Genomic DNA, 26,993 nt, shown 5'->3' on the forward strand with positions numbered 1-26,993 from the left:
CAGAAGGAGCAGGACTTGAAAAGTTTTGCGTTACCTGCAGTGTTTTTCTTGCTCTGTTGTAATAAAATACTGAATGATTGATGAGTACTGTGTGCTTTTGTGTTTATTAGAAAAAGCAGTACCACTTTGAAATATGACAGCTGAATAAATGTGTAATTTTTCTTGAAGGGCTTCTTTATAGATTTCTTTTTCTAGGCTGTTCATTATTTATATGATAGTTCTTTCTCAGATTTTAAAAAAATTACTTCTAATTTGAGAAAAAATAGTGTATGAAATGAAAGGTGGTTAATGTGTAACTCAGTATTGATGACAATGGAGATACTTGTTCAGTGGAATTGTCTTTTCAAATATCTGGTTGAATGGCACCTATAATTTCTGTCAAATTAGCAAATTCTTAGGTTGCCTGGGGATACAGAAATTAAAGGTCTGTGTGTAGCTGGGAGGTACAGCAGTGGTGTGGCTGGTGCCACATCTGGCATTTCCTGCTGCCAGAGCCTGGGTGGTCAGGGCAGTTCACAGATGGAGAAAAGCCACCTCTGGAATGCACCTGGAGTGATGTGCAGTAACCCATGCACCCAGAGGTAGCCAGATGTGCTGCCACTGTACCTTTGGAGCAAACTACTGAGTGTTTTATTTTTTTGTGCCTGGATGTTCCTTTGTAGGTTGGACAGAGCAGCTGCCAGACACTCCAGTTGAGGAGTCTACCCCAGCTTCTGAAAGTACGGAGAAAATAAAAAAGCGTTACAGGAAAAAGAAAAATAAACTTGAGGAAACCTTTCCTGCCTACCTGCAGGTAAAGCTGGTTATCTGCTCTTCTTATTGTAAACCCATTTAAAAGCCTAATCTTCATGTATTGCTTCATCATTCATTTAAACCAGTAATGTTTCTTTTCTGATTCCAAATTGATGATTTAAATGAAATGGGTTTTCTGTAAAGAACATTCATGAGCTTGTACAGAAAACTATTATATTAAATCTCCAGGATTCTGGAGAATCCTTCTCTGTGTATTTGGATCTCTCAAGAGATGGGGTGGAAAAATCATTCCTTTGCTCTCTGAGCTGACACATGATGTTTCCACATTCAGTCCTGTAAGATGTCAGCCTGATCAGGCCACTTCCTCATCTTCTTATTTTGCTTTTTGAGGCTTATAGAACAATATTTTCATGAGGAAAACTTGTTTCCTACAGTTTTATGGATTTATATGCCCTGTATGTCCCTACCACAGTAATGTCTGTTCTTCCCTCACATTAGTTTTGTAGTGTCCCTGGCAGGTAAGAGGCAGAAGTTGTGGATAATAACCAGGGTATTAATGGTGATTGAGCAACTTTCCTTCCATTAATCAGGTTATAAAGTGGCTGGTTTACATATATATATGTATCTCACTAATTTGACTTGCTCTTCTTAGCCACCTTCTTCATGGTGAAAGGAAGTTTCCAAAGTTGCAACTTCCATTTGCCTTGTAGGTGTTCACCACCTTCATGGCATGAACTGTATTGGAATTGAAAGCAAAGAATTAGCAGAGAGGCAGAACATTTTTCTCTTTTAAAAATAGTATTTAATAAGTGAAGAAGAGATATTGCCATACTGGAATATATGTGAGACTGAGACTGTGTTTTTATATTCTTGGCTTTTAATTTTAACTTTCTCATTTACTCAGATTTTTCTGTCAATAAGTGTTCTTCCTACATTAAATCATTTTGTCATCTTTGCAGGAAGCTTTCTTTGGGAAAGACCTCCTGGATACCAGTAGACAGAGCAAGATGAGCCTGGATAATTTACCTGAAGAGTCACTTACACTTTCATGTAAAACAAACTTGGCCACCAGTTTCCTGGATCCTTCATCTGACCCTCTTCTTAGCTCCACCTCCACTCCAGCTCAGGCAAAACTGGGACCTCAAGGTAAACAAACCTAAACTTAGTGATAATTGAGTCATTTGGTTCTATTGTGGTGACTGGGGCTTTTCCACTCTCTTTTCCACTTTCCTCCCACAGTTTATCGGATGTATTTTTTGGCATTCTATATATGATCTGTCCTTGTGAGGTTAACTAACACTGATATTTAGTGATACTCTTCTCAAGGGCTCCAGCTGTTCCAGAAGGAGCAGTGGATGAACAGAAATTGGCACTAAATGCAAATCTGCAACATCTTGACTATAATATCCATGGCTATAAAATCCATGAAAATTAGCTCTGTGTAAGAAAAAGCATACAGTTCATTATAGAAGAAAACACAGATACTCTCATTAAAAAATATTTTTAGTAGTCTAGTGAATACTAGGTGGATGAATATCATCCAACTATTCTTTTCTTTACTGTTTTAGATTATTTTAGGTTGCCAGTCTCCTCGGAATTTTTGTTCCACCATGTCCTTTCTGAACATGAGTGCCCTTTCCAGGTACAGTTTGTAGCCCCTAGGCAATCTTTTGCTTCTGCTATTGCAAAACCTTACTGAAGGTTCTGCTGAGAGTTTTGCAAATAGCCAGAGGGTTATAAAGTGCTGCTGAAAGAGCAGCCTCACACAAAAGAGCAATTAAAACCTTACTGACTCCTTCAAATTTATTTTTTTCTCTGTTTTGTAATATGTGCTGTTACCTAGAGGTATCTTTATTTTTAAAAACTGCTACTATTTCTCTTGCATATTAATTAATTTACGGCTTGTGTTTCAGCTGATCCCCAAAGTTTTTCTATCTTAAACTGCACACACTATCACAATTTCCACTGTCCAGAGAGTCATTTGAGAAAAGATCACCTATTTGTGATTGTTACTCAGTGAAAATATGCGAAATCAAAAGCGAAAGGCTGTATTATAATTAAACATTGATTCTTCTGCAGTTGAAGTTGTGAGTAATAGAGGATGCAAAAAGTAACTTCTTGTGAAGGTGAAGCTGCTGGAAATTAATTGTTGCATGGTCTGTATGTCCTTAGTTCCAGCACTAGAAGAAGATAAGCTCACTATGACTTTTTTCCACCCTGGCTTTCTTTTGAAGCCAGAGAAATTCAATGTCAGAGGTCTTTGCTGGCCTATCCAGCTGCTGGCTTGGAGTCACTAATGTGTTCATGCGTTCTGGTAGTACAGGGTTTTAGAAATTCATGATGATGTTAATTTAATGTTCTGTTTTTCTGAAGTCTGAAAGTTCTTCATAAAAAAGCAGAGTTGTAAAAAGTAGTAGTTTCATCTTCTTTTTATTCAGAAATAAGTAATAAAGAGGTGGCTGTTGGTAAATAAATCTCTAGAAATGGCTTTGTGGATACCCTACTGTCTTTCCCATTTGACATGTGAGACATTCAAAGGACAGTGCTTTCTGGCCATAGGAATGTTCTCAACTCAATTGTGTTTCTCAATTCTCTTGCACCTGTTCAGATTTCCAGCCAAAATTGTGTCTAGATGGAGCTGTTTGGTGTAGTTGGGGCACCAAGGGGTGAACTCGTCTGCCAGTATTGATCAGTTCCAGTGCAGTTCTGAACTCTTTGCCTGTGACTATGTGGGGCACAATTATTTACACAATAGCATGCCCCCACTGAGCGGCCCTGATTCACTGGCTAATTGCTGAGCTCCCTTCTGGCTGGAGCTGCAGATGAGAACAGTGTCCCAGGGCACCTGTGATGTTTTCATCATTTCCATACAGACCTGGCTGCAGAAAAGGAACAACATGAACTGTTTTTTGCCTGCACTGGGAGGCTGCAGGACTGTGTTGTGTCACCAGCTGTGCTGTTTTCCTACAATACCACTTCCCACAAGGAGTGTTGACTCCTGTGAGAGTCCTTCCTTAATTGCACAGGTCCTTTCCACAAGGAAAATGTTCCTCTCTTGGAAACTCCATTTGTGTAATCCCAGGATATGTTTGTTCATCTTCCAGAGAGCTCTAAAGTATTTAAAGAAGTGACCCTGCTCTATTTTCAGTCAGGTACCCAGCACTGCTGGGGAGGGCAGTGGTGTGTTCAAGCTGCTTCTGAACTGACAGTGCATTTCAGGGACATGTTCTGTGATTTATTTGTTCTCACATTTTGGTTAAGGGTGGCTGAATCTTTCACTAGCAGGATTGCAGTAGTGATGGGGATTGGCAGAGCTGGACAGAAGAGGTGTTTGGAAGTCCTTTGTTTGCTGTTAATTTCTAGAAACTGTGACTGAAGTGAGCTTTAGGCTCTCAGCCCTGTTCTTTGTCTGGCAGAGAGGTTGCTGGTTTTATTTTTAGTTAGAAAATTCACCTTTCCTATGTTTTTATAGCACGTGGCCCTCTGTGCACACCGTTCTGCATGGCACCGCTTCCATGTGCTGGAGGAGAGTGCAAAGGTTTCCTCACAGGGCTTACTGTCTGTTCATGGGTGAAGTTGAAGGTGTTGATTTAGATCTGCTGCATTCTGAGGAATGTCTGCCTCTCTCTCTTGTTTCCTGACCTGTGTGTCCCTGATGAAAAAGAAGCTACTTGATGAGGTGTGTTCTGTGAAGGCTCTGGCAATGTGACCTTTCCTTTAGTTTGAAATAGCTTAAATTCAGTGTATTTTTTTTCTGGAAGTGCTGAAAAAGTCATCTGTTCAAGTGGGATCTCCAGAGAATGCTAAAGAAATCGTTCTAGACAAAAGGAGAGGAGTTGTCTGAGTCTTTGCAACTGATTCAGGTGCTGCTGAGCCATTTTCTAACTAGAAATGTTAATGTGGGATTAAACATCTTGGGGTTGGCTGCAGCCTTGGGAGAGGCATTTTTATGATTTTAGAACTGCATAAATTAATAACTGCATTTGAGGGATCAGGATCACAAGATAGCATTAGAACTGTACTCTCTTAGAGATCCAGCATTACAAGCAAATTATTTTCCTTTTTGCTTTTGTCTTGGCTTTCATCTCCGTTCTGAAAAGAGTCAAATTAATGAGCAGTATTGAGCTGTTTGTTTGGCAGCAGATGTCAACCAGCTATTGATTGTGATCTGAAGCAGCTGACTGAAGTGATTTCGTTGTTTCCAAGATAATATTAACACACATGGAATTAAAACAAGGAAAAAATAGAAGAAAAAAAGTAAAAACATGCTTTAGATTAGATGTCTTGTGTGAGTTTTATGGATTATAGACTCTATCCCTCTGCTGTTACCAACAATCAAGTCTTTTTATGGACTTAACAAACTCCATTTTGAAAGCAGGATGGTTTTTCCCTTACCTCATCTGAAGGCCACTGTAGAATCTGATTTCCTTCATAGTTAGAGACCCTCAAATTTGAAGCCTGAATTTATTCATGGCAAATTTGTAGCTACAGGTGGTTAACTTTGTGATCTTTAAGCATTAAATCTTTTCACCTGAGCTCTTCCCAGATACTTATACAATATATTTATATTCACATTTGAAGTTGAATTATTAGGGACTGTTCCCTAGCACAAGGACTGTGGAGAAAAGCACCATAACATAAAATGTTAGAGAAGAATTAAAGGCTGCCAGTACAGTCCCAATGCTTCCTTCATGGGCTTTATTCTCCCTGATACTTAGCTGGAATTGAGGAAAGTTAAAGAAGAGCTAAAATCAGTCCTTCAGCCAGCTTACATCACCTTGTGGTGCCTGGTGTTATAGTTACTTGCATAATTAGACCAAAATTGCCAGAAGGAAACAAGTATCTGAAAAAACCCAAACAAACTTAAAAAAAACCCAAAAAGCAACCCACCAAACCCCAGCAACTAGGTTCTGTTGAGAGACTATCATTTAACAGTATTTTTATCAGGTACACAAATAACTGTGCCTGCAAAGTGGTGTGGTTTTCAGGCACTTCTAGATAGTTTTGCTGGTATCAGTAGGAGCTGTATCTGTTTGTACCTTCAAATGGACCGGTCCTTACTGGGTTATTAATCCACCTTATTGAATGGCAGATATAAAACCTGATTTTATTAGGGTGGTTTCGTCTTGTCTGCATTACAAAGCGTAAAAGTGAAGAATGAAAACAGTTAAGTGAAGAAAAGCAGTTTTCATTTTGACTTGATAATGGAAGAAGGGAAAAGGGTTGTCTCTGAAAATCAGCAGAAGTCACTTGTAATTCATTGTTAAATTTAGCAGCTTGGAAAGTTACCTCATGGTAGAAGTAAATCCTTGGCACCAGGCTCAGAATTAAGCTGTCTACTTTCCTGGGGCAGTTGGATTGTAACAATGGGAAATACATCTGTATTTGTGTGAAATGTGTGTGTTCTTTGGCTTTCTGGTCCCTCTTCAACCTGGCCATATATATTTGTTTTCCATACTGTATGTTTTATGATTTGTATTAATCCCTTTTTTCTGTCTAATTATATTTGCCAACTCATCATGTTTTATTGGTCTGGCAGTGATTGCTCATGTAGTCATGACATTCTGCAGTTTTACTGAAAAATATTTTTCTCAACTTTTATTTGTTTGTTCAACATTTTTTGCAAATGTTGCACATCTGTAATAGTCCAAATCAGCTAGTTAATAAAACCAGATGGGCCATTTGCAGTAATTCATCTCTAGTGAATTGGAGGTCAAAAAGATAATAGTATCGAGAATTTATTATTTAATATTAAATAATTTATTGCTAGACCAGGCCAGTTTTTCCTAGATGGCAAACAAACATGACATTTCTGTCTCTGGCTGTTCTCACTCCTTCAGGTTTTCTGACTTACTCTTGCTTCTTACTCTTAGATTTCACTTCCCTATCAGGGTGTAGTAACTAGTTACTTCTGTATTAAGAGAGTGGTTGTAAAAGAAGTAACTGATTACCTTTTAAAAAAATACTCTTTATAGATTACTGTGAGCTGTCCTATATAAAACCTGTTTGTTGACTTACTCATTCATGAGCCTTTGTGTCTTAGAGGTTGCAAATTCAGAGTAGATTTTGGGATTATTTTTCCCCTGAAATCATCCAGTCTTTGTTTCACAGGATGTGATCACATTATCACTTTTGAAAAGTGGCAACATAAGCACATGCGGGTGGCTCAGTCCTGCAGGGAGGGGCTGCTGGTCAGCACAGTCTCTGACCCAGGGACACCTGCAGTTTTACACAGCACAGGAGAACCTTAGAGCCTGTTGCATCTGTGTTTGGGGCTGCAGCTCAAGAACATCACCTGAAGTGCAGAAATGTTGATTTTGTTCATTGCATCTTTTACAGGCAGCACTGACGATCCTTTAGCTGATCTTTCTGAGGTGTTAAATACTGATGATGATATTCTTGGAATTCTTTCTGATGATTTGGTAAAGTCTGGAGATCATTCAGGTATGTATGTCCATACGGTCTCTAGTAATTGTTTGGTTTTTTTGGTCTTTATTATATATGTATTTATTCTACTGTATCTGTAGGTTATGCTCTAGGTAATTTCAGATACAATTTTCATATCTTAAGAATACCTTAGTTTGGAATGACTTTGGTTTATTCTACCAAAAAAATGTCCAAACTTGTCAGCATTTTGTTTTTACTTTACTCCTTGCTTTGCTGCTTAAGAGAGGAAAAAATGTAGCTGCCGTTGTCTCTCATACCTGCGTAGCTTTTTTCAGCATGCAGCTTTTTCTTTACTTTTTTTTGTTTTCATGTTGTAATCATCCATTTTATCTGGTTTGGGTCCTGTAGGTCTTGATTTATGCACTTTCCAGGTTGAGAACTCACCCTCCCCATTTGGTAAGAATCTAAACAATGGATGGTCCATGGTTAGCAGTAGCCCTCTTTTCCTAGTGGTTTTAGCTAAAAGAACTGCATGTGTAGAAATTACTTCTCCTTTACTGTCACTAATTCATGTTTCATTTTCCACTCTGTGGTGTTTGAGTCTAACACAATCTCTAAACTCTGCACTCTGCCTTTAAGAGTCCTGCATCAAGTTTTGCTTACAGCTTTTGAAAGCCTTCCTTAGTTTTTTGTGTTTCATGATACAAATCCATGCATTTTCTTGCTGCCACTGTAAATGTTACTTCCTGTAGTAGTGTGTAGTTTTTATCATAGTGGTATATTTTGTAAATGAAAAGCATTTTTATCAGTGTGAGTATATTACAGCATGATTAAAGCAGTCAGTATCCTTTTGTTTTCACTGGATAATGCTTCATCACTTTATATCAAAGACAGCTTGACAATAAGTAGAATGGCATGTTTCATTATTTTAAATTTGGGGTTGTTAGGTAATTATTACAGAAATATATTTTAAATACTAAAGGACTTAGTTCTTTTTTCCCAGATTTTTCTCATTTGAGAGGTTTCTTTACTTACAGTGGATGTTAGGAAATTTATGTAGTGAGTTTTCTTAGTGCCAACAAATCACTTTGATGTAACCTATAGTGGTTCAGGTTTTGGTTTTGAAAGATATACTTCTATAATTTGTTTTATATTGGCTATACCTCAACAGCATTTCAGTAAATATTTTGTGTAATATTTGAAGTGAAGAACATTTGAAGTGAATCTTATGGTACATGAGGATGAACCATGTTTATTGCTGGTGTGATTCTTTTCAAAATGGGAAAAACAGTTAAAGTGGAACTATATACTGAAACCTAGACATTTGAAACCAAGCTGAACCTAAACTCAGTAGTCTTACTTCCCATTCTTCCAGTTGCATTCTATTCAATTAGCATTCCTCAAACAATACAATAAACTGGAGGTAAAGAGTTGGAAGGTTTTTTTACCTTTTCTAATCAATGTTTTGTTTTGCTTTACCTTACCTTTCAAATATTAGAAAGTCCTGGTTTAATTGACAGCTGAATTCTAGAGGAAGAAAACAGGGAAAATAAAAATAAATTTTGCTCTCTGTTTCTAATTCAATATTCTTTCTTCCTCCAGCTGGATTGGATATTGGCCCCATCTCTGATGATCCTTCTTCTCTGCCTCAGCCGAATGTCAACCAGAGCTCACGGCCCCTGAGTGAAGAGCAGTTAGATGGAATCCTCAGTCCAGAACTAGACAAAATGGTCACAGATGGTAATTTATTGTCCTTAATCTTGGTCTTCTACAGAACTTATGTAGAAATCATCTTCTCTTTTTTCTTTCCCTCAAATGACAGCTCTGTATTGTAACAGACTTATTTGGACTTGATTGCACAATTGCTTCCTCTGATGAATACTTACCTTGTGTTGCCTTTACTTTGTCCAGGTGCTATTCTTGGCAAACTGTACAAAATCCCAGGTACGTGTTCTGATCCTCCTTCTCTTTTATGGAACACAGTTCACAAGCAATGCCAGAAACTCATGCAGAGTGTTTTTTGCAGAGCTGGGAGGGAAGGATGTTGAAGATTTGTTCACAGCTGTGTTGAGTCCAGCAGCCACACAGCCAGCTCCTCTGCCACAGCCTCCTCCCCCACCACAGCTCATGTCTTTGCACAGCCAAGGTATGTTCCTCTGGTGCTTTTGTGAGCAGCAGCCTGGCCAGGAGAGTTGTGCACCTTTTAAATGCTGGTGTGGATGAAGGACACACCTTATGCTGTGCAAAATTTTGGAATCTGCCGTTGCTAATTTATGAAATATTATTCTAAAGCTGTTCTGAAGGGAATATGTGATCAACATTCATGTTGCTAATAGAAAAGGACAGTTACTTGAGATTTTTCTGATGTATTGGTGCTTTTATTTTAGCTGACACTTAGACAGTTTGGAAATTAGTCTGTGATAAAGCATGTGTTTTCTTCTAACTTCACTCTTTAATTACTTTTGAGTACCTCCTCTAGGGTAAGGCAAGAGTCTGTGTAATGCTGAGTTTACTGAGTCTTAATTTCTGTAGGACTGCAGTTTAATGTATTAGCTAGTCCTAATAGAAAGGAGGCTAAACAAATGTAAAATTTATCTTGGAAATTATCCTTTCTTTTTCTTCATTACTACTAAAATTGTCATGACTTGATACAGCATCTTGCTTTTATGTTGAAGGCAAGAGAAGACAGATTGATTTTATTATTGTTATCAGCAGAGCTGTTTCTTTAAGCCATATGTGTGAATATAATTGATTGTGCTCCTTTTCTCATCAGACATCACCTCCAGTGGGTTTTCCATGAGCTCTTGTAGTGTTCACTCTTTTATGCTGGTACTTCAAGACTACTTTGCTAATTGATTTGACCAACGAATTAATCATAAGAAAAAGAAGTGATTTGTGTCCTAGTTGGATTGGTTTTCGTAAAAATTAAATACTTCAAAACCTCTTAAAAAGGAGTGTTTTAAGTAAATAATGAGTTGATTTAAAGCAAAAGATAATATAGATACCATTGCCTGTTTCCCAGTTACTTGAGACTTGGGGATAGCTCCAGCATTTGAGCTCTGTAAGATTGTTCAGCTCCTCTCTGTGGAGCTGCCATGATAATAAAGTTTTAGATTTACAGTTTGGTTCTGCTCCAGTGGAATGATCCACACATTTCTGTGAGATAAATGCTTCAGTAAAGGGGCAGCTTGCATCAAGTTTCAGCAATTTCAGATAAAATTATTGTGCTTTCCTCATAAAGACCTGTGAGCACACAGTGCAAACCAGAGGCCTGACTCCATCCTGTTTGTTTGCCAAGTCTTCACAGTTAATTTCTGTGTTTACCAGCACAGTACCATTCCCTTAAATTTTGTGTTACAACTGTAGTTGCTACACAGCTTACAGAACCTTTAGATCAGAAACCGTCTCCTAAAATGGGAGAATGATACAGTGTCATCCTGCAAATGCATCTGATTCCTGATCTACTTCTGTGCCTTTAAGGAAATACTGGGGCAGCAGTTATAATCTCACTTAAGTGATGTGATCCAGAGGCCAGAGTTAATTCTGTGTAGAAACATCTGCAAATACCATCTGCTGGAATGAATCTGCCTGTGCCACATTTGTAATACTGTAATCAAATAAATAACATTTTCTGCCTTCGTACTGCTAGGCTGGACATTTAATTAGAAAATGCTAATGCTCGCTTGAGTAGAGTTATCTGTTTCATTGGTTACAAATTAGGGAGTTAGTAGATAATGAGGCTTACTTTGGTACAATGCTCAGGAGGCTCAGAAGAGATGTTTAATTCAGGTGGCTAGTGATCATCCTGCAAGGACTGAAAACCACCTTCTCCATGGCTTGCTGTCTGAATCTGGGTCTAACAAACATGGAGACCATTAATTAGCTTTTAAGTTTATTACCTCAATATAAGGTGTAGTGCCATGGCATGGGCTGCTCAAACATTTTGGGAATCCAGTTTTGAAAAAAATGATATTTTAGACAAGACAAAAAAATCTCTGCAGTAATGTGATAGAGTAGAAAAGAATCCTTTAAGTTTATAGGGAAGGACTTTAAACTGGTTTAAAATATTTCCCAAAAAAGTAGGGTCAGTACTGTGAAATTCTAAAGCTATTTGTTTTTCACTAGAGATGACATTGTTTTCTCAGTGAAAGGTTCCACCTCTGCCTTAGAAACAGTCACCCTTGAAAACTTAAATGAGTAACTAAAACTTAAACAACTGATTTCCAGGAGAGAATGCATTTCCAAGAGTGCCCCTCATGAATGGTCTGATTGGCCCCAACCCTCATCTCCCTCACACGGCTCTGGCTGCTGGAGGTGGGCTGGGCACCTTCTCTCCCATTACACAGCAGCCATACACTGATGCCAGGTAAGTCCACATGGGGAATGAAAAACATTTACTGTATTTAAATTTAAAAAATATATATATATATAAGTAATAAAATACCTGGAGGGTGTTGTTGGTTACTAATAATGTGATATTATTAGTTCTTGACAGCCACCACAAAACTGTGTTTATTCTTGCACTGTGTTCACTGCTGAATAGCAAGCAGAATGAGTACTTTGCTAGTTGAGGGTTGGTCTATTTTGTTGTTTTTATGCAATCTGTAAAACAAACCCCTTTTCTGGTCTGTCAGGGATAAGAATCCAGCGTTCAATCCAATGGTGAGTGATCCCAACAGCTCCTGGGCACCCGCTGCTCCACCCCTGGAAGGTGAAGGTGATACCATGTCCAATGCTCAGAGAAGCACCCTGAAGTGGGAGAAAGAAGAGGCTTTGGGTGAAATGGCAACTGTAGCACCTGTTCTCTATACAAATATCAACTTCCCTAACCTGAAGGAAGAATTCCCAGGTGAGTGATTTACTGAATCAAGTTGAATGTTTTGCAGCAGTTGGTGCATCTTGATTTGAAAGTATCTCAAATAGACTTATCATAGCCTTGTGTATTGACACATTTTTTGGTTGCAGACTGGGCTACAAGAGTGAAGCAAATTGCTAAACTGTGGAGGAAAGCAAGCTCTCAAGAGAGGGCTCCCTATGTGGTAAGAACAATTCCCACCTGCTTTTGCATGCTTACAGCAAAGATACATTTCATTTATAAGGTGGTGGTGTTTTGTTTTGTTTTGTTTTGTTTTGTTTTGTTTTGTTTTGTTTTGTTTTTAATAACTCAAGCTCTAGGTTTAGTGAAAGTTCCCTTACTCCAAGAAAACCTTTTTAATTTAAGTCTGAATACTTCTGCCTGTATTCTTTGTTTTTCAGTCTTGGGATAAATTCTGTTAGTACTATGCAATCTAAAGACATCAGCTGGGATGAGAACATTTGTGGCTCCCACTGCCTCTCAGCTGCATTTGATTCATGCCTCAAGTTGTCTTTGCTCTGTCTCTTTCTACATGGAATCTCACCAGTTTCTTCAGAAAGATAATAACAACTAATCATGAGATTACTCTCCCTTTCATCATTCCCTCTCACTAATTTTTTTTTGTCCCCATTAGAGTTGCTGGAGTCGTTCAGCTATTGAACTAACAATTTCCAGAGGTGTCAGTGCTCACACCTCTGCTTTCCTTGTTTGCTTCTACTTCTAGTGTTCTTGGTTTACTGTTCCCTTTCTCTGCTTACTCTCTTGTATTGCTTTATATGGAAACTCTTCTGATATCTTCTGATATCCATTTTTCTGATGCCATTTTGTGGGGAGCATGAGGGACTCCATTTTTCTCTCCAAAATCATTCACCTTCTTCACATCTGAGTTAAGTGAACACAGGTACTTGTAGCAGCTCTCTGTAGCTACAAGTCATTAATTTCATCCTGCAGAACTTCTGCCATTCTATGGGAGTGACCCTTAAGCTCTATTGAGGCCAGTGTGAATCCAAATCTCAGAACCTAGATTATTGATTCATTTGGACTTTCCCAACAATTGTTGGCAAATGTACTTTTCTTTAACTTCCATTCTCTCGTGGTTCTCATCTTTGTTTCTTCACAGCTGGGATTGGATGATCATTCTCACTTGGCAAGTTTCTGTGAATTTTGCAATTTTCAATCTCTTAGCCTTCCCCTACCTTCCCTTTTTTCATATAGTCCCATCAGTAAACAGACTTCATTCCTCTGCATGTTGATGACTCAGAGTTTAGCAGAACTGCATCATCTTCTGCTGTTCAAATTCAAAATTGCCCTGGCTTAAGAGGATAAATTGTATCCCAAACTCATTGTAAGAAGTGGAGTACTTCATCTTTCTGAAACCCTTTCCACTTGAAAGAATAATTTTCTTCTTCTCTTTCTTCTATGTATCACTGAGGCATGATCATTATTTTGCTTTTTATTCATTGTTGCAATTTCAGCACCTTTGAACCTCTATGTCATCTTACCCATGCTGTAGTTAATCTTGGTGATTCCTTCTTTGTATTATTTATAAGCCAACACCCACTTACATGGGTGGCATTTACCACTTCACAATTACTTCTATTTCTGATTGCTTTATTTTTCATTGTTCTTAAAAAATGCAGTCATATCCTTATGATGGGTATCTGAAAGTCAGCAGCAAAAATTGCTTCCTTTATCTACAGGAGGAGAGTGCATGCTCCTGCACACCAGTATTTATACAGCAAGATGTAGTAATTCTTCTCAGAACACTACTTGTGCTCTGGCCATGCAGCTCCTGCACATATTCCTGGCATTGTTCACACAAGAAGCTGCTGTGGTGCCTCTCCTGAGGGACTTGCACTCTGAGGGGTTGAGTGAAATGAAATTCAGAGGAGTGTTAGTAAATTTTCACTGTAGGCTTTTACTTTACTTAGCATGCACAATCCCATCACTTACAGGGCAAAATGACAGTGATTTTTCTGCTGCTGTGACATTGGTGCTCTCATCCATGTCACTATTTCATTGTCGGGGGGGAAATATTAAAGCCTTTTCCTCTAGACAACCCCTGCTTGACAGCTGCAAATAAATTTGTGAAAAAGAGGATGTGAGGGTTTGGTTCAGAAAAGAAATCGCATCCTAGATTGGTGGTGAAACAGGCTCTTTGAAACTTCCATTAGATACTATAAAGTGTCACTATGGCTGTAAAATGCCTCATTGAAGAGGAATTGCTGTGTCTCCATACAGTTTTTCCTGATCCATAAGCCCACATCCTATGTTTATATTGTTAACTGTTAACAGACTCAGATCTTTAGAGGTCATTTAATGGACTAGACTGTATTTTTCTTGTCATTGAAGTTCTCCACATTAGTGGCCCTTATTGATCCAGACATCATCTGCTGTGCTCAGCCTTCACATTGTAGACCACACCAATATGTGATTTGAAAGGTAAACTGGTGGGATTAACGATTTCTTGGTACAGCACAGTGCCCAGAACTGACACCCTCCTGTATAGAAAAGCTTTGCTAATAGGTTTACTAATTTACTAATTGCCAGTAACCTCTTAGTTCCTTCCATATATGTTAAACACAGAATTTCTGCAGAGGTGTGAAGTATTTTCTGTTTGGAATTCTTTTTGAAGTGCTTAATGTCATTTCAGCGGGGATATGTGTGATTAAAACAGGCTGTACAAACAATTTGGTGATAAATTTTGTAGGAATAACAGATGCAGTGTACACATTTAGAAGAAAATAAGTCCTAACTGCGTCTTTTCTCTTCTTCCAGCAAAAAGCCAGAGATAATAGAGCTGCTTTGCGCATCAATAAAGTACAGATGTCAAACGACTCCATGAAAAGGCAGCAGCAACAGGATAGCATTGATCCCAGCTCACGCATCGACTCCGACCTCTTTAAAGATCCATTAAAACAGAGGGAATCAGAACATGAGCAGGAATGGAAATTCAGACAGGTGTGTAGCATTTAGGGTGTTTTGTTATTTTCTCCTTGCTTTTTATTGCATTGTGGGAATCTGTTGTAATAAAATCAGTTAGAATCTCTTTGTAGAGGAGTATACAGTCAGCCATTCTGCTTGGGAAGAAAAGAGATGTTATCAGAAGATAATCTGCTTGTAAAAAATTTTTCTTTAAATTTTGACTCTTAAATTCTGTGTATTATAGAAACAGGTTGCTCTTTCTCTGCATGGGCAGTCAGTGCAGTAAGTTTTTATTACATACCCTATATTGCAGTAGCTTTGTCCTGCAGACTGCTGCCTCACATGGGGCTGGGTGTCTCTCAATGCCTACACCATTGCTGCATGTCAGTATCCTTTGTCTTCTGAGTATGAGGTTGGAAAGCAGTGATGCTCTTTAGGCAACCTGGGAAATGCTTATTCCCAAGCAAACAAGATGCATGTCGAGTTAATTGAACTTCACAAATAACTAGACTCTCTGCTCCCATTGCATTTAAATTTGCAATTATTTGTAACTGATATTGGATGTGTCCTGAAGTTTTAGATATAGATTCAGTCATTAGATTTTATATACTCTAAACTTAGAAGTGTAACGTTTATCCTTGTAATTTTAAAACAGCAAATGCGGCAGAAAAGTAAGCAGCAGGCCAAAATAGAAGCCACACAGAAGCTTGAACAGGTGAAAAATGAGCAGCAGCAACAGCAGCAGCAACAGCAGCAGCAGCAGTTTGGTTCCCAGCAGCTCCTGAGCCAGTCTGGCTCAGACACACCCAGCAGTGGGATCCAGAGCCCCTTAACGCCGCAGACTGGCAATGGAAGCATGTCTCCTGCACAGCAGACATTCCATAAGGATCTGTTCACAAAGCAGCAGCTCTCTGCTACGCCCACATCAGCGTCCTCAGATGATGTGTTCCTAAAGCCACAAGCCCCACCTCCCACTCCCACCCGAATCCCAGTACACGATGCACTGTCTCAGTCTCAGACTCCTCAGACACCATCACAACAGATGTTTTCTCCAGGTTCCACAAACACAAGGCCTCCTTCTCCGATGGATCCATATGCTAAGATGGTAGGAACACCCAGACCAGCACCCATCAACCAGAACTTTGTTAGGAGGAGCACCATTGCCCCGTTAGATTCCTGTGCAGCACAGTCCATCTCTCGGGAGCCATCGGGGAGCAGGCCCTCGCCAGTCAGGGACTCATGTTCTTCATCTCCAGGCAGCAGCGATCCCTATGCAAAGCCACCAGACACACCCAGGCCTGTCCTGCCATCAGAGCAGTTCTCCAAACCACTGGGAGTCCCACGGTCACCCATAGTTATGGAGCAGTCAGGGAAGGTTCCTTTAGCTGCTGGAAGCAACGATCCATTTACTAAGCCGGCCCCTAGGACTGACACGTTTCAGAGACAGAGAGTGAGCTCTGCTGATGCCTATGCACGGCCTCCATTGACTCCAGCTCCTGCTCCTGTGGATGGGAGCCCTGGCCCTTTCAAAACTCCTCTGCGCCCTCCCCAGTCCCCACAAGATCCTTACTCCTCCATGCCAGGCACGCCCCGGCGTGTTGCTGTCGATCCCTATGAAAGGCCCCCTCTGACCCCGAGGCCGGTGGATAACTTCTCCCATAACCAGGCCAATGATCCCTACATCCAGCCTCCCCTCACTCCCCACCCTGCCATGAAGGAGCCTTTTGCCCACCCGCCGCGGGTGGTGCGGCAGCAGGGTGATTCTTTCCCTCAGCCTGGGCCCATTTCCAGGCCAGCTTCTCAGGACCCTTACTCCCAGCCTCCAGGTACTCCTCGGCCAGTTGCTGATCCTTACGCCCAGCCCCCAGGAACTCCTCGTCCCACCACAGTGGATCCATATATGCAGCAGCCAGCAACACCAAGACCTGCTCAAGCAGCAGATCTGTTTGCTCAGTCCCCAGCAAACCAGAGACATTCTGATCCCTATGCCCAACCTCCTGGAACACCACGGCCAGTTCTCAATGATCCTTACTCTCAGCAGCCAGCAACCCCTAGGCCAGGTATTCCTGAGAGTTTTAACAGACCTGCCATGACAAGGCCAGGACTAATACCAAATAGAGATCCTTTCCTGCAGACACCACAGAGCAGACTGCAGGGCACTTTTGTCAGGCCGTCAGACCCATGTTCTCAAACTCCCAGGTCTGCAGGACCTGCAATAACAGATTCATTTAGCCATGGTGCAGCTACTCCAGCACATGACCCGTATGATCAACCACCAATGACTCCAAGACCTCAGCCAGAATCTTTTGGAACTGCTCAGCTGGCCCATGATGCTGCCGAGCAGCCACGGCCTGGATCTGAGGGCACCTTCAGTGCATCTGGAAATTCTCCAATGACTTCTCAAGGACAACAGTTTCCCAAAGTTTCCCAAGTTCCTGGCCCTGCACCCACCACAGGAGTAACAGATACACAGAATACCATGAATATGTCTCAAGCAGATACTGAGAAGTTAAGACAGGTGAGAATTCTGATGTTACTAAAATTCAGGAAGAATTTCCCCCATTCTTGTTAATACTTGAAGTTTCTTGCCATTAAATATAACTATGTGTAAGATACAAATTATCTTAATTTACTTAATATGTTAGTTCGCTCCTTCTGGATAGAGCCACAATATACAGAATACAGAAACATCAGTACTTTTTAAGGAGTTTGGACAAGACCCAAAAAAAGAAGCAAAGGCTGTATTTGAAACCACTGAAGATGTGGATGGTTGGTCTGTAATAGTACTTTTAGCTACAGTCTGAGGGAAAAAAGCATTTTAAAAGGTCAGTTTGTTCTATTCTGTAACAAATGAGGTGTGAAACTGATAGTCAGTGACTCGTTCACTGGCTGGAGAAGGGAGTACAGGCAAAGATCTCAGACCACATGTCTGACTTTGCAGTTGGCCAGCGTGTTGAGGTGAATCCTTCCCTTGGTCGCTGCTCTTCTTGGGGCACATTCACTCCTGATTTCTGTCTGTGAATGTTTGGCAAACAGCTCTTGCTGAGAGATGGAATTGTGGAAAGCTGGTCAATCTTTTGTTTGGAAGGAGGGATGGGAAGTGAATTTAATGGAAAACTTGGTGGTATTTATCATACAGAATTAAGAGTAAATTCTGCAGCTGTGGTGTAAAAATCTCTTGCTGAATTTTCTTCAGTGAACCTCTAGTCATCTTTGTCTCTTAGAATGCATTTTTCCACTGATGAAAGGGCCTGCATTCCTGGCATAGAAAAAGGGAAAGACAGTTGCTTCCATGTCAGTTGGTAGATTGGGATTACACCATACACTTTACCAAGACATCTCAATGTTAAGTTGGGTTGCCAGCACCCTGCACCTTTTGACTCCCCTTCTCATTTCTGAGGTGATTGCAGTTGTCTATAATATTTTCCTGTAGCAACCAAAGGATTTCTTTCCTCTAAAAGCCCTAACCTAGCAGAGTATGACACTTCAAAAGATGTCAGTTGCAGTGTCAAGCATAATGATTTCTTTTCTTTTAAAAAGCGCCAGAAGCTCCGTGAGATTATTTTACAGCAGCAGCAGCAAAAGAAGAATGCAGTTCGCCAGGAAAAGGCCTTGCAGGATGCAGCAGCTCCTCCCCATGCAGCCCCTCTTCAGCATTGGCAGCAAGACAACCTAAATCAGATCTTTAACCGCCCTCCTCCTCCTTATCCTGGGAATATCAGGTCCTCTGTGGTCCCTCCAGGGGGGCCAAGGTTCTCCATGTACCCGAAGGACCAGCGTGGACCATTCCCTGGGGATGGGCAGTTCAACAGGCCTCAGTTTCCAGGAGATATGAACACCATGGGTTTGAGACCTCATGGTCTGAGGTAAACTCTTGGATCTCTTCAACTCAGGGTGTTACAGGGATAGTTAGAGAAAGGGGGCTTTTTGGACAGGATGAAAAATCACCTACAGGAGCTGGTAACCTTCCTGAACTCTGTACGTGCAGTGGGTTTTCCTGTAACATTAGAATGTGTGTTTTGCGCTAAGTGTTCTACACTGTTTTGTTGGAAGTAATTCAGAAAAATAAACACAGAAACTACAGAACTAGTCAAACTTATGTGACCTGAAACATCTTGTTGTTCATGGCTTTTGGGACATTTCTTAAAAAATAATAAAATATCAGACTTAATTTTTGATGTTTTAATAATGAATAAATTAATTTCTAATGAGTATGTAATCAAACATCAGCTTCTTTCTATGGCATTTTTACAGTGAATGCTACAGTGTAAAATGAATACCAGTATCGACATACATTATCATCTCAGAAATTAATTTTTTCTGTATCTGGATTTATTTTAGTAATTTCTAAATCCACACACTGGGGTTTTCTACTAAGAATTGCATTAACATGTATTTTAATTACTGTGTTAGTTCTGACTGTCAAAGCTTTCTATCCATTATTATTATTGAAGTTGAAAACAGGTTGTTTATTAAACATAATTAAAGCAATTATTTTATTGTAGTCATAAAGCTCATTTAAATGTAAGTATAATTAGTCAAAACATTTATTTAAATATCTTGATGAATGCATCATTTTGGTGAACAGTTATTTAGTCACGCGAGACGGAGGAAAAAGATGATTTGCCTTTCGTGCTTTATTTTAGATACGGGTTTCCAGGAGGTGGCCATGGTCCTCCCTCGGGCCAGGAGCGTTTCCTTGGTGCTCAGCAGGCCATGCAGCGGCCTGGAGTTCCCCCCCAGCTGAGGAGATCCCTGTCTATCGACGTGCCCCGGCCAGTGAGCAGCCCGCAGATCAATAGCGCCTCCGGGATGGCGCAGCATTTCCCCCCGCCGGGGATGCCGGTGCAGCAGCACAACATCCTGGGCCAGGCATTCATCGAGCTGCGTCACAGAGCTCCTGACGGGCGGCCAAGGCTGCCCTTCAGCCCTGCTGCTGCCCCTGTGCTGGATGCAGCAGCGCAGCACCAGCGGCACCCCGGCTTCCTGCCCAGGCAGGACTTCCCAGGCCCAAGGCCGGCCGAGCCGCTGAGACACAATGCTCAAGGAATGCCAAACCAGCTGCAGATGTCTGCCAGTTTGGAGCACATGTCCCAGTCCCAGCAGGAGCAAATGAATCCTGAGAACCCACCTGCACTTGTAATGCGTGCTCTGGGTCAGCCAGTTGCTGATGCATTCCCAGGACCATCTTTGTCTACATCTGCACCAAGTGATGAATCTGCAAACTTGCAGATTCCCAACCAGCCAAGTGATGGTCTAGAAGAAAAGCTTGATCCTGATGATCCTGCTGTAAAAGATTTGGACGTGAAAGACCTTGATGGGGTTGAAGTCAAGGACTTAGATGATGAGGATTTGGAAAATCTGAACCTGGACACGGAGGATGGGAAAGGAGATGAACTGGACACTCTAGATAATTTGGAAACCAATGACCCTCACCTTGATGATCTTCTGAGATCTGGGGAATTTGATTTAATTGCATACACAGACCCAGACCTTGATGTGGGGGATAAGAAAGGAATGTTTAATGAAGAACTAGACCTTGGTGTCCCCATTGATGACAAGCTAGATATCCAGGGCAAGGCTGAAGAACCCAAACAGAAAGAACAAGGTGATACAACTGTTGCCCCTACTGAGACCCAGTCTGCACCAAAGAAATCAGCCACAGAAAGTGAAATAAAAACAGAAGTACTTTCCCCAACCACTCAAGAGGAAAAGAAGAAGGAAAATGAAAAAGTTGATGGAAATACTGAGTCCACAAGTACTCAACAGGCTGCTGAAATGGAGTTAAAGGATGGAGAAAAGGCTCCTGTGCAACCTGCTAACCCAGAATTCCCTGACAAAACTCCTGCTGTTCCTAGTCAAGAGACAACAGTGCCTAGTCCAGATGCTCAGGGATCTGCTCCGCTGCCTGTTCAAGGAGCAGTAAGTTCCTGCAGTATTTCTGGGTCCACCCCAGTCCTCTCAAGTTTGCTGTCTAGTGAAAGCTCAGACAATGCTGAAGCAAGAGCTCTGGGATCTCCATCTCAATCTCTGCCACCCACACAAATGAACCATGGATCAGGTATTCCACAAACACTCATGACACCTGCTGGACAGATCTTGGAAAACACCTTAAATTCAAATATGCCCATGGTTTCACGAATGAACCATAATTTTTCTCAAGGGTCACCAAATCCAGGATTTATTCAGGGTCAGTCATCTAATCATAACTTTGGGACAGGACAGACATCTAATCAGACTGTGGCTGTACCAAACCGTCCTGGTCCCAGTGGCATCTCTGGTCCCCAGCAGATGATGCTTCCTCAGCCATTAGCTCAGCAACAAAACCGAGAGAGGCCACTTCTGCTAGAGGAGCAGCCACTTCTTCTGCAGGACCTCTTGGATCAGGAGAGGCAGGAGCAGCAGCAGCAGCGGCAGATGCAAGCCATGATTCGCCAGCGTTCGGAGCCGTTTTTCCCCAATATTGGTATGTGGGTGCCCTGTTTCTCTGTGTTCTGGTTAGTGTTTTAAAAATGCAGCAACAAATAGTTAAATAATGGACAGCACTCTGAGAAGCAGGTATAGATGTAGAGCTTGAAGGTGGCATAATAAAAATCAACCTGCCTGTTAGGTACAAAGGGAATATGGAAATTGAGCATGTAGGTGGAATTCTGAACTCTGTGGCAAGGCTCTTGTTGTCATTACCAGGATCAGGGTAACTGCTTTACTGCTAAAGTTTGTGGTAGCTCTTTATACTTTAGGTTCTCAGGAGATAGGGAGTAAATTAATCCTTTGTAAACAAAATTAAGTGATCAAGTGCAGTAGCTGACATTTTGATATTTGATACATCGATTTCATGTTTATGGTTGTTTGGTTGTTTTATGACATTTTTCTGCCATATTTGTTGTGTCACAGGAAAATGGATTATCAAAAGCTGTTACTAACCTGCAGTGTAGGGAAGGCCCAGAAATACCACATAATTCTGCTTGTACTAAACAAATACAAGAAAAACTGTGGTTGCATGTTTAGTATAACATAGCAGTTTGAGTGTTCAAATCAAGATCATTGCCATCATTTAAATGATAATGAAGCACTAAATTTTGAGAATTGTTTAAGTTGTAACTACAGTGACCATCAAGGCCATTCTCATAGTGCATTAGTGATGGTGTTGCCAGTTGAGATGACAGAAGCAACTCCTCTTCCTGAGGAGTAGTATTCATAAATAGAATTTATATATCTGTTGGGTCATAGGCCATATTTGGTCTAGAGCCCTTCTCAAACTCTGACTGACCTGCTTTTTTTTTTTTGTATGTTCTGGCTGAAAACAATTACAGCTGTTGCTGCACTAACTTCTACAGGAAACGTGAAACTACTTATTAACCTTGAATATCAAAGTGGGGAAGACAATTAATGTGAAATAGGAGTGCACTTAATGTTTTACTGAAGATTTACACATTAGCTAAATGTAAACAAGTAATTTCCATTTAATAACTTGTAATGTTCAGCTGTGTGATTCACTGCTGCTGTTTTTGTCTTATAGATTTTGATGCGATTACAGATCCCATAATGAAAGCAAAAATGGTGGCACTTAAGGGAATCAACAAAGTCATGGCACAGAGTAACATGGGGATGCCACCAATGGTCATGAACAGGTAGGCAACACTTGATACCATTCTTTAGGACTACAGAATGTAAAAGGAAATGACAAAGCTCAGGGAAACTGTGTGCAGGAAATGAAAAAAAATTTCTGTCATGTAATTCGCATTCCATGCTAACACAAGATTATCTCCTAGGAATAAAGCCAGTGTGGCAGTAGGAGCTATAAAAGATATTCAAATGCATCAGACTTGTGTTCCAGTTGTAATGTCATGGGTCAGCATGGCCAACATGGCTTCACTGTTGATGCTCTTCTTGTTTTCCCACTTGCTAATTAGGTAATGATTCATCTCCCATGGGTTGTGCTAGAAAACTGGGGGTGGCCATGTAACAGTGAAACCTCATGTTGCATCAAATCATTTAATGCTGGGAATAAGTAAGATTTAGCCCAGGTAGTGGAAGTTCCATCCTCTCCTTAAATCCTTTCTGACGACAAAAGGAGCCATGAACTGTGCAGGCTGCACCATGACTGTCCTTGGGGTAGGTGGGGAGTCCATGGGCCAGAGAGGATCTGTGCCTGTTCTTTTCATGTGGCCCTTCAAGCTGGGTTTTCTCTGTCCAGTGCCTCATGGTAATAAATTACTTACCCACGGTGCACATTTACCCAGCTCCAGCTGACTGTAATGGTGACCATGAAACCTAAATGCATCCAGCTGTATTTCTTTAAATTATAGAATATTAAAATACAGACTTTTGTGTGTGTTTTCACTGTTCTACCACGGTAGGTTATATTTACATCATCTCTGAAAAATGTAAATGCAGTAGTTTCAGCCAAGGGCAAAATGCTGTCTGTATTCTCCAGATGTTGAAAAGGTTTGGTACAGAAGTTCAGGTCAATGTCTGTAAAATATTTAGATGCTTTATTTGTGTTGAACATAATAAAGTTGTCTCTCTCTGCTAAAATGCCAATTTGCAAGGTTACAGTTTTTCTTTTTGTTTATCAATAGGTTTCCCTTTATGGGTCAGCCAGTGCCAGGGGCTCAGACCAGTGAAGGCCAAAATCATATGCAACAGGCAATTACACAGGTAATGCAACTTGATATGGGCTTGAAACAAAACTGTTCAATAATGATAACTAGGTTTTGGGAATTTTAATTGAGTCATTATTTAATATCCTTGTCTGTCTGTTTTACTGGAATTTCTAGGATGGAAGTTTGGCACCTCAGATTTCTAGACCTAATCCTCCCAATTTTGGTCCTGGTTTTGTCAGTAAGTAAAGATTTAATAATATATTGTATAGTTGGTGTTTTTTTTATTTTACAGTTCTGTTTTCTTTAAAATGAACTGTCCATAAATGGATCCTGTCTCTCAAAAAAAATCATCCTTTTAAAATTGAGTCATTTCATCAGTAGAATGCCAGGTAATGAAGGGGTGTATAGTAAATGCTGTTAGTTTTTTTTTTTCTAGAAGCTATCATCAACAAAACACTGTAAGGAAAGAGGGAAACAGAAAATTAACATGATTTGGATTTGTGTGAGATCAGTAATCTATTAAGTGGCAGACTGCTATATCAGAAACCTGGTCTTGAGTTGTGTTGCAATATTCTGAGTTCATTGAGAACAGTTGTGTGTGTTGATAGAAAGTTTTATTTCAGAAGCAGAAAGTTTTATGCAACATCATTGTCATTTGAACAAATACCAGAAAAAGCTTTCCAGGCACTAGTTAGGCAAGCTGGCTGTGAAGCACAGTTGTTGAAAGCAGAAATATACTGCACTAGCTTTTTGCATTTCATATTTCTGTATGCTCTAGATCAATTGTGAATCCTATTCTCTGTGATGAGAAAGATTTATTAGTAGAAATTAAAACTGAGCATATGTTGGGAGAGGAAGACCATGTGTAAAAAAGTGTTTCCATCACTACAAGTGCTTCACATGGTATTTGCGAATAAGGAACAGAAGTAAACTCCTTTACATTTTCCAGAAGCTAGAGTAGCAGCACTGAGTATGCAGTAAGGAGCTTCGGCAGTATTATCTGTATTAATTATTTGTGGTGAGATTTCACGTGGCAGGCACTCAGCATGGCCCTGCTCTGGTTGGGTGGTGGTGGGTTCTGAGCACTTGAGTAAAGCTCTTTTTCAGTTCAGTAGTAGTTACTCTTACCTGGAACTTGTTAAAATTTTAGTATTTTCATGTTTCTCATGTTACTCTCAGTGTTTTCACTGAATTGTCCCCTCAGTTTTTGGGATCAGTTGTGCACAATTTTTCCCTGAAAACACCTTGAGGCTGTAGCTCACCCTGAGGAGGTTTAGTTGAGCTATTCAGTCAAAGCTGTCAAAGCTTGACACTGACACAGTGGCTCGTGGAGTAGAAGGTGGCAGGGTCTGGAGCACAAGGAGAACATGGTTATATTGGAATCATGCTGCTGTGTGGTATCTCTGTTAAACAAGGATCTTCACAAGGAAGATCTGTCCTTGTTTGTGGTGTCCCAGCTCACTGAAAATGTGATCAGGAGACAAATGACCCCATCACAGTGTTCTCTCTTGATTTCTGTGCTTAGTGCAGGTCAAGTGTTACCAGACATGGTTGTTTTGCCTCCAGAAAAATATCAGAGAGTGAGGGACTGCCCGTGGCAGATGAGCATTTATTTGAAAGAAGAGCAACGTCTCAGTTACAGCCTAAATGAGAGGCATTTATTTTGGGGGCAGGAAATGGCACTGGTGCTGAAGGCCCCGTGCTGAGGGCTGACACTGACAAAGTGATTTTCACAAAAACTGTATCTTTCTTTCACTTCATGAATATTTGATGGTGTTCATCATTCTAATATTTTTCTTAGACGTTGTAATAAAATTTTGCATGTACAACAATTTTCTGCAGACACTAAAATTAATCAGGCTATATTTCCTGTAAGTTTATGTCCTTGGTCCTTAATCTCTCTGTACTTGAGTACTTCCAGAGATCTTCCATGTCTCCTCTTCTGTAGCAGAACAGGGAATCACTGGGTTCTGTAGCAGTTCTCAAAGCCACATTTGCTCATTAACAAGAGCACTGCCTTCACACCTGGCTGATTATCTCTGAAAATGAACTGTATTAAAACTGCTTTCTCTCACAAATGCAGTAATTTGGGTATCTGTCTCATTTACTCAGGTCACTCCAAAAACATACCACTTCTTGAAATACCAAAATCTCTGTCAAATTTGGCTGAATTTGACCACTAGTTTCTTAAAATAGGGAGGGGAACATGATGGCTAAACTTGAGATATGAAAATTAGGATGAGAGCTCATCTCCAGGATGAGATCATATCACACTTCATTTCCCTCCTCTCTAGATGATTCACAAAGAAAGCAATACGAGGAATGGCTGCAGGATACACAGCAACTTCTTCAAATGCAACAGAAGTACCTGGAGGAGCAGATTGGAGCCCACAGAAAATCCAAGAAGGCTCTGTCAGCCAAGCAGCGCACAGCCAAGAAAGCCGGCCGGGAGTTCCCAGAGGAAGATGCAGAACAGCTGAAACATGTTACTGAGCAGCAGAGTATGGTCCAGAAACAGCTGGATCAGGTAATCATCTGGAATCCAGACTGTTCACCTTGGCACTGAGCTGTCACAGTGGTAGTAACTCTTTTAAATCTCCTGAAAGACAGAGTGGAGCTCTATCTAAAGGAGCCACTCCCTGCTTTGTTTCACAGCGTTGCTCTGGAGTGTAGGTGATGTTGGAGCTGCAGAGGAATATTCTGGGGCAAACTTAATGGCAAAAAGCTGGTTTAGTACTTTGGGAATAGGGGAATTCCTTGGCAAAATGACTTGCAGCAGAGTTCCTGGCACCATGCACAGCAAAACTGAAACCTTCAGAGAAAAGTTTTAGCATGCAGGGCTTTGTTTCAGGCTTGAATGAACCTCGTAACCCAATCATCTTCTTTTTTTTTACAGTTTGAAAATATATTTTTATAATATCTTTAGTGTTAGACTAGTTTTATGGTCTGTGTCATTCCTAGATGCTGATCATCAGTATTGTGTCATGGAATAACACAGGTCAAAGGGGTGTCTAGAGATCTTTTAGTCATGATCAAAGCCGAAGTAGCTTCATGATTAAATCAGGTTATTCAGCACCTTGTCAGTCAAGTTCTGTAAGTCTCCAGGGGAAGAGATTTCCCAGCCTCTCTCGGCCCATTTCAACATGAAACCACTTTCACTGAGCTTTGTTTTCCTTTCCTTACATTCAGCTGGAATTTCACATATTGTAACTGTGATAATAGTAAGTGAGATGAAACTTGTTATAGTTTTGCCCTCCAGTAGTTAGTGCTGTGTTCCTCAAGACCTCATTTTTTATAAATTATCTGGCATGATTGTCAGGATCAACTAGTCCTGCTGAAAATGAAAATGCTTTAGAATTATCCTTTACTAGTATGAAGGAAAAAACTTGGCAGCAGACACCTTGGAATGAAGTCCTGAATGGTATCTGACCCTTGAGTTCTCACTGCTGTGTTGCTTCAAGACAAAG

The 26,993-nt window shown here is 40.6% G+C and overlaps 1 protein-coding gene across 15 annotated transcripts in view; it reads left to right on the plus strand.

Moving 5' to 3' along the window:
- Positions 1-26,993, plus strand: part of KMT2C (lysine methyltransferase 2C) — a 188,627-nt gene that overhangs the window by 140,936 nt on the left and 20,698 nt on the right. For 13 of the 15 annotated variants that reach the window (XM_056485255.1, XM_056485264.1, XM_056485259.1 and 10 more), the window contains 18 exons: positions 663-793; positions 1,713-1,899; positions 7,093-7,197; positions 7,549-7,596; positions 8,743-8,880; positions 9,052-9,084; positions 9,167-9,286; positions 11,368-11,506; positions 11,775-11,989; positions 12,106-12,179; positions 14,774-14,956; positions 15,576-17,438; positions 18,461-18,786; positions 19,567-21,386; positions 22,440-22,551; positions 23,503-23,581; positions 23,701-23,764; positions 25,821-26,053. In XM_056485255.1, the coding sequence (XP_056341230.1) occupies positions 663-793; positions 1,713-1,899; positions 7,093-7,197; positions 7,549-7,596; positions 8,743-8,880; positions 9,052-9,084; positions 9,167-9,286; positions 11,368-11,506; positions 11,775-11,989; positions 12,106-12,179; positions 14,774-14,956; positions 15,576-17,438; positions 18,461-18,786; positions 19,567-21,386; positions 22,440-22,551; positions 23,503-23,581; positions 23,701-23,764; positions 25,821-26,053 (5,870 nt within the window). The remainder of the gene's footprint in view (positions 1-662; positions 794-1,712; positions 1,900-7,092; positions 7,198-7,548; positions 7,597-8,742; positions 8,881-9,051; positions 9,085-9,166; positions 9,287-11,367; positions 11,507-11,774; positions 11,990-12,105; positions 12,180-14,773; positions 14,957-15,575; positions 17,439-18,460; positions 18,787-19,566; positions 21,387-22,439; positions 22,552-23,502; positions 23,582-23,700; positions 23,765-25,820; positions 26,054-26,993) is intronic. The other 2 variants (XM_056485260.1, XM_056485262.1) reach the window with 1 other exon arrangement.

This window comes from Oenanthe melanoleuca, chromosome 2 (genome assembly GCF_029582105.1).
Source record: "Oenanthe melanoleuca isolate GR-GAL-2019-014 chromosome 2, OMel1.0, whole genome shotgun sequence".
NCBI lineage: Eukaryota > Metazoa > Chordata > Aves > Passeriformes > Muscicapidae > Oenanthe > Oenanthe melanoleuca.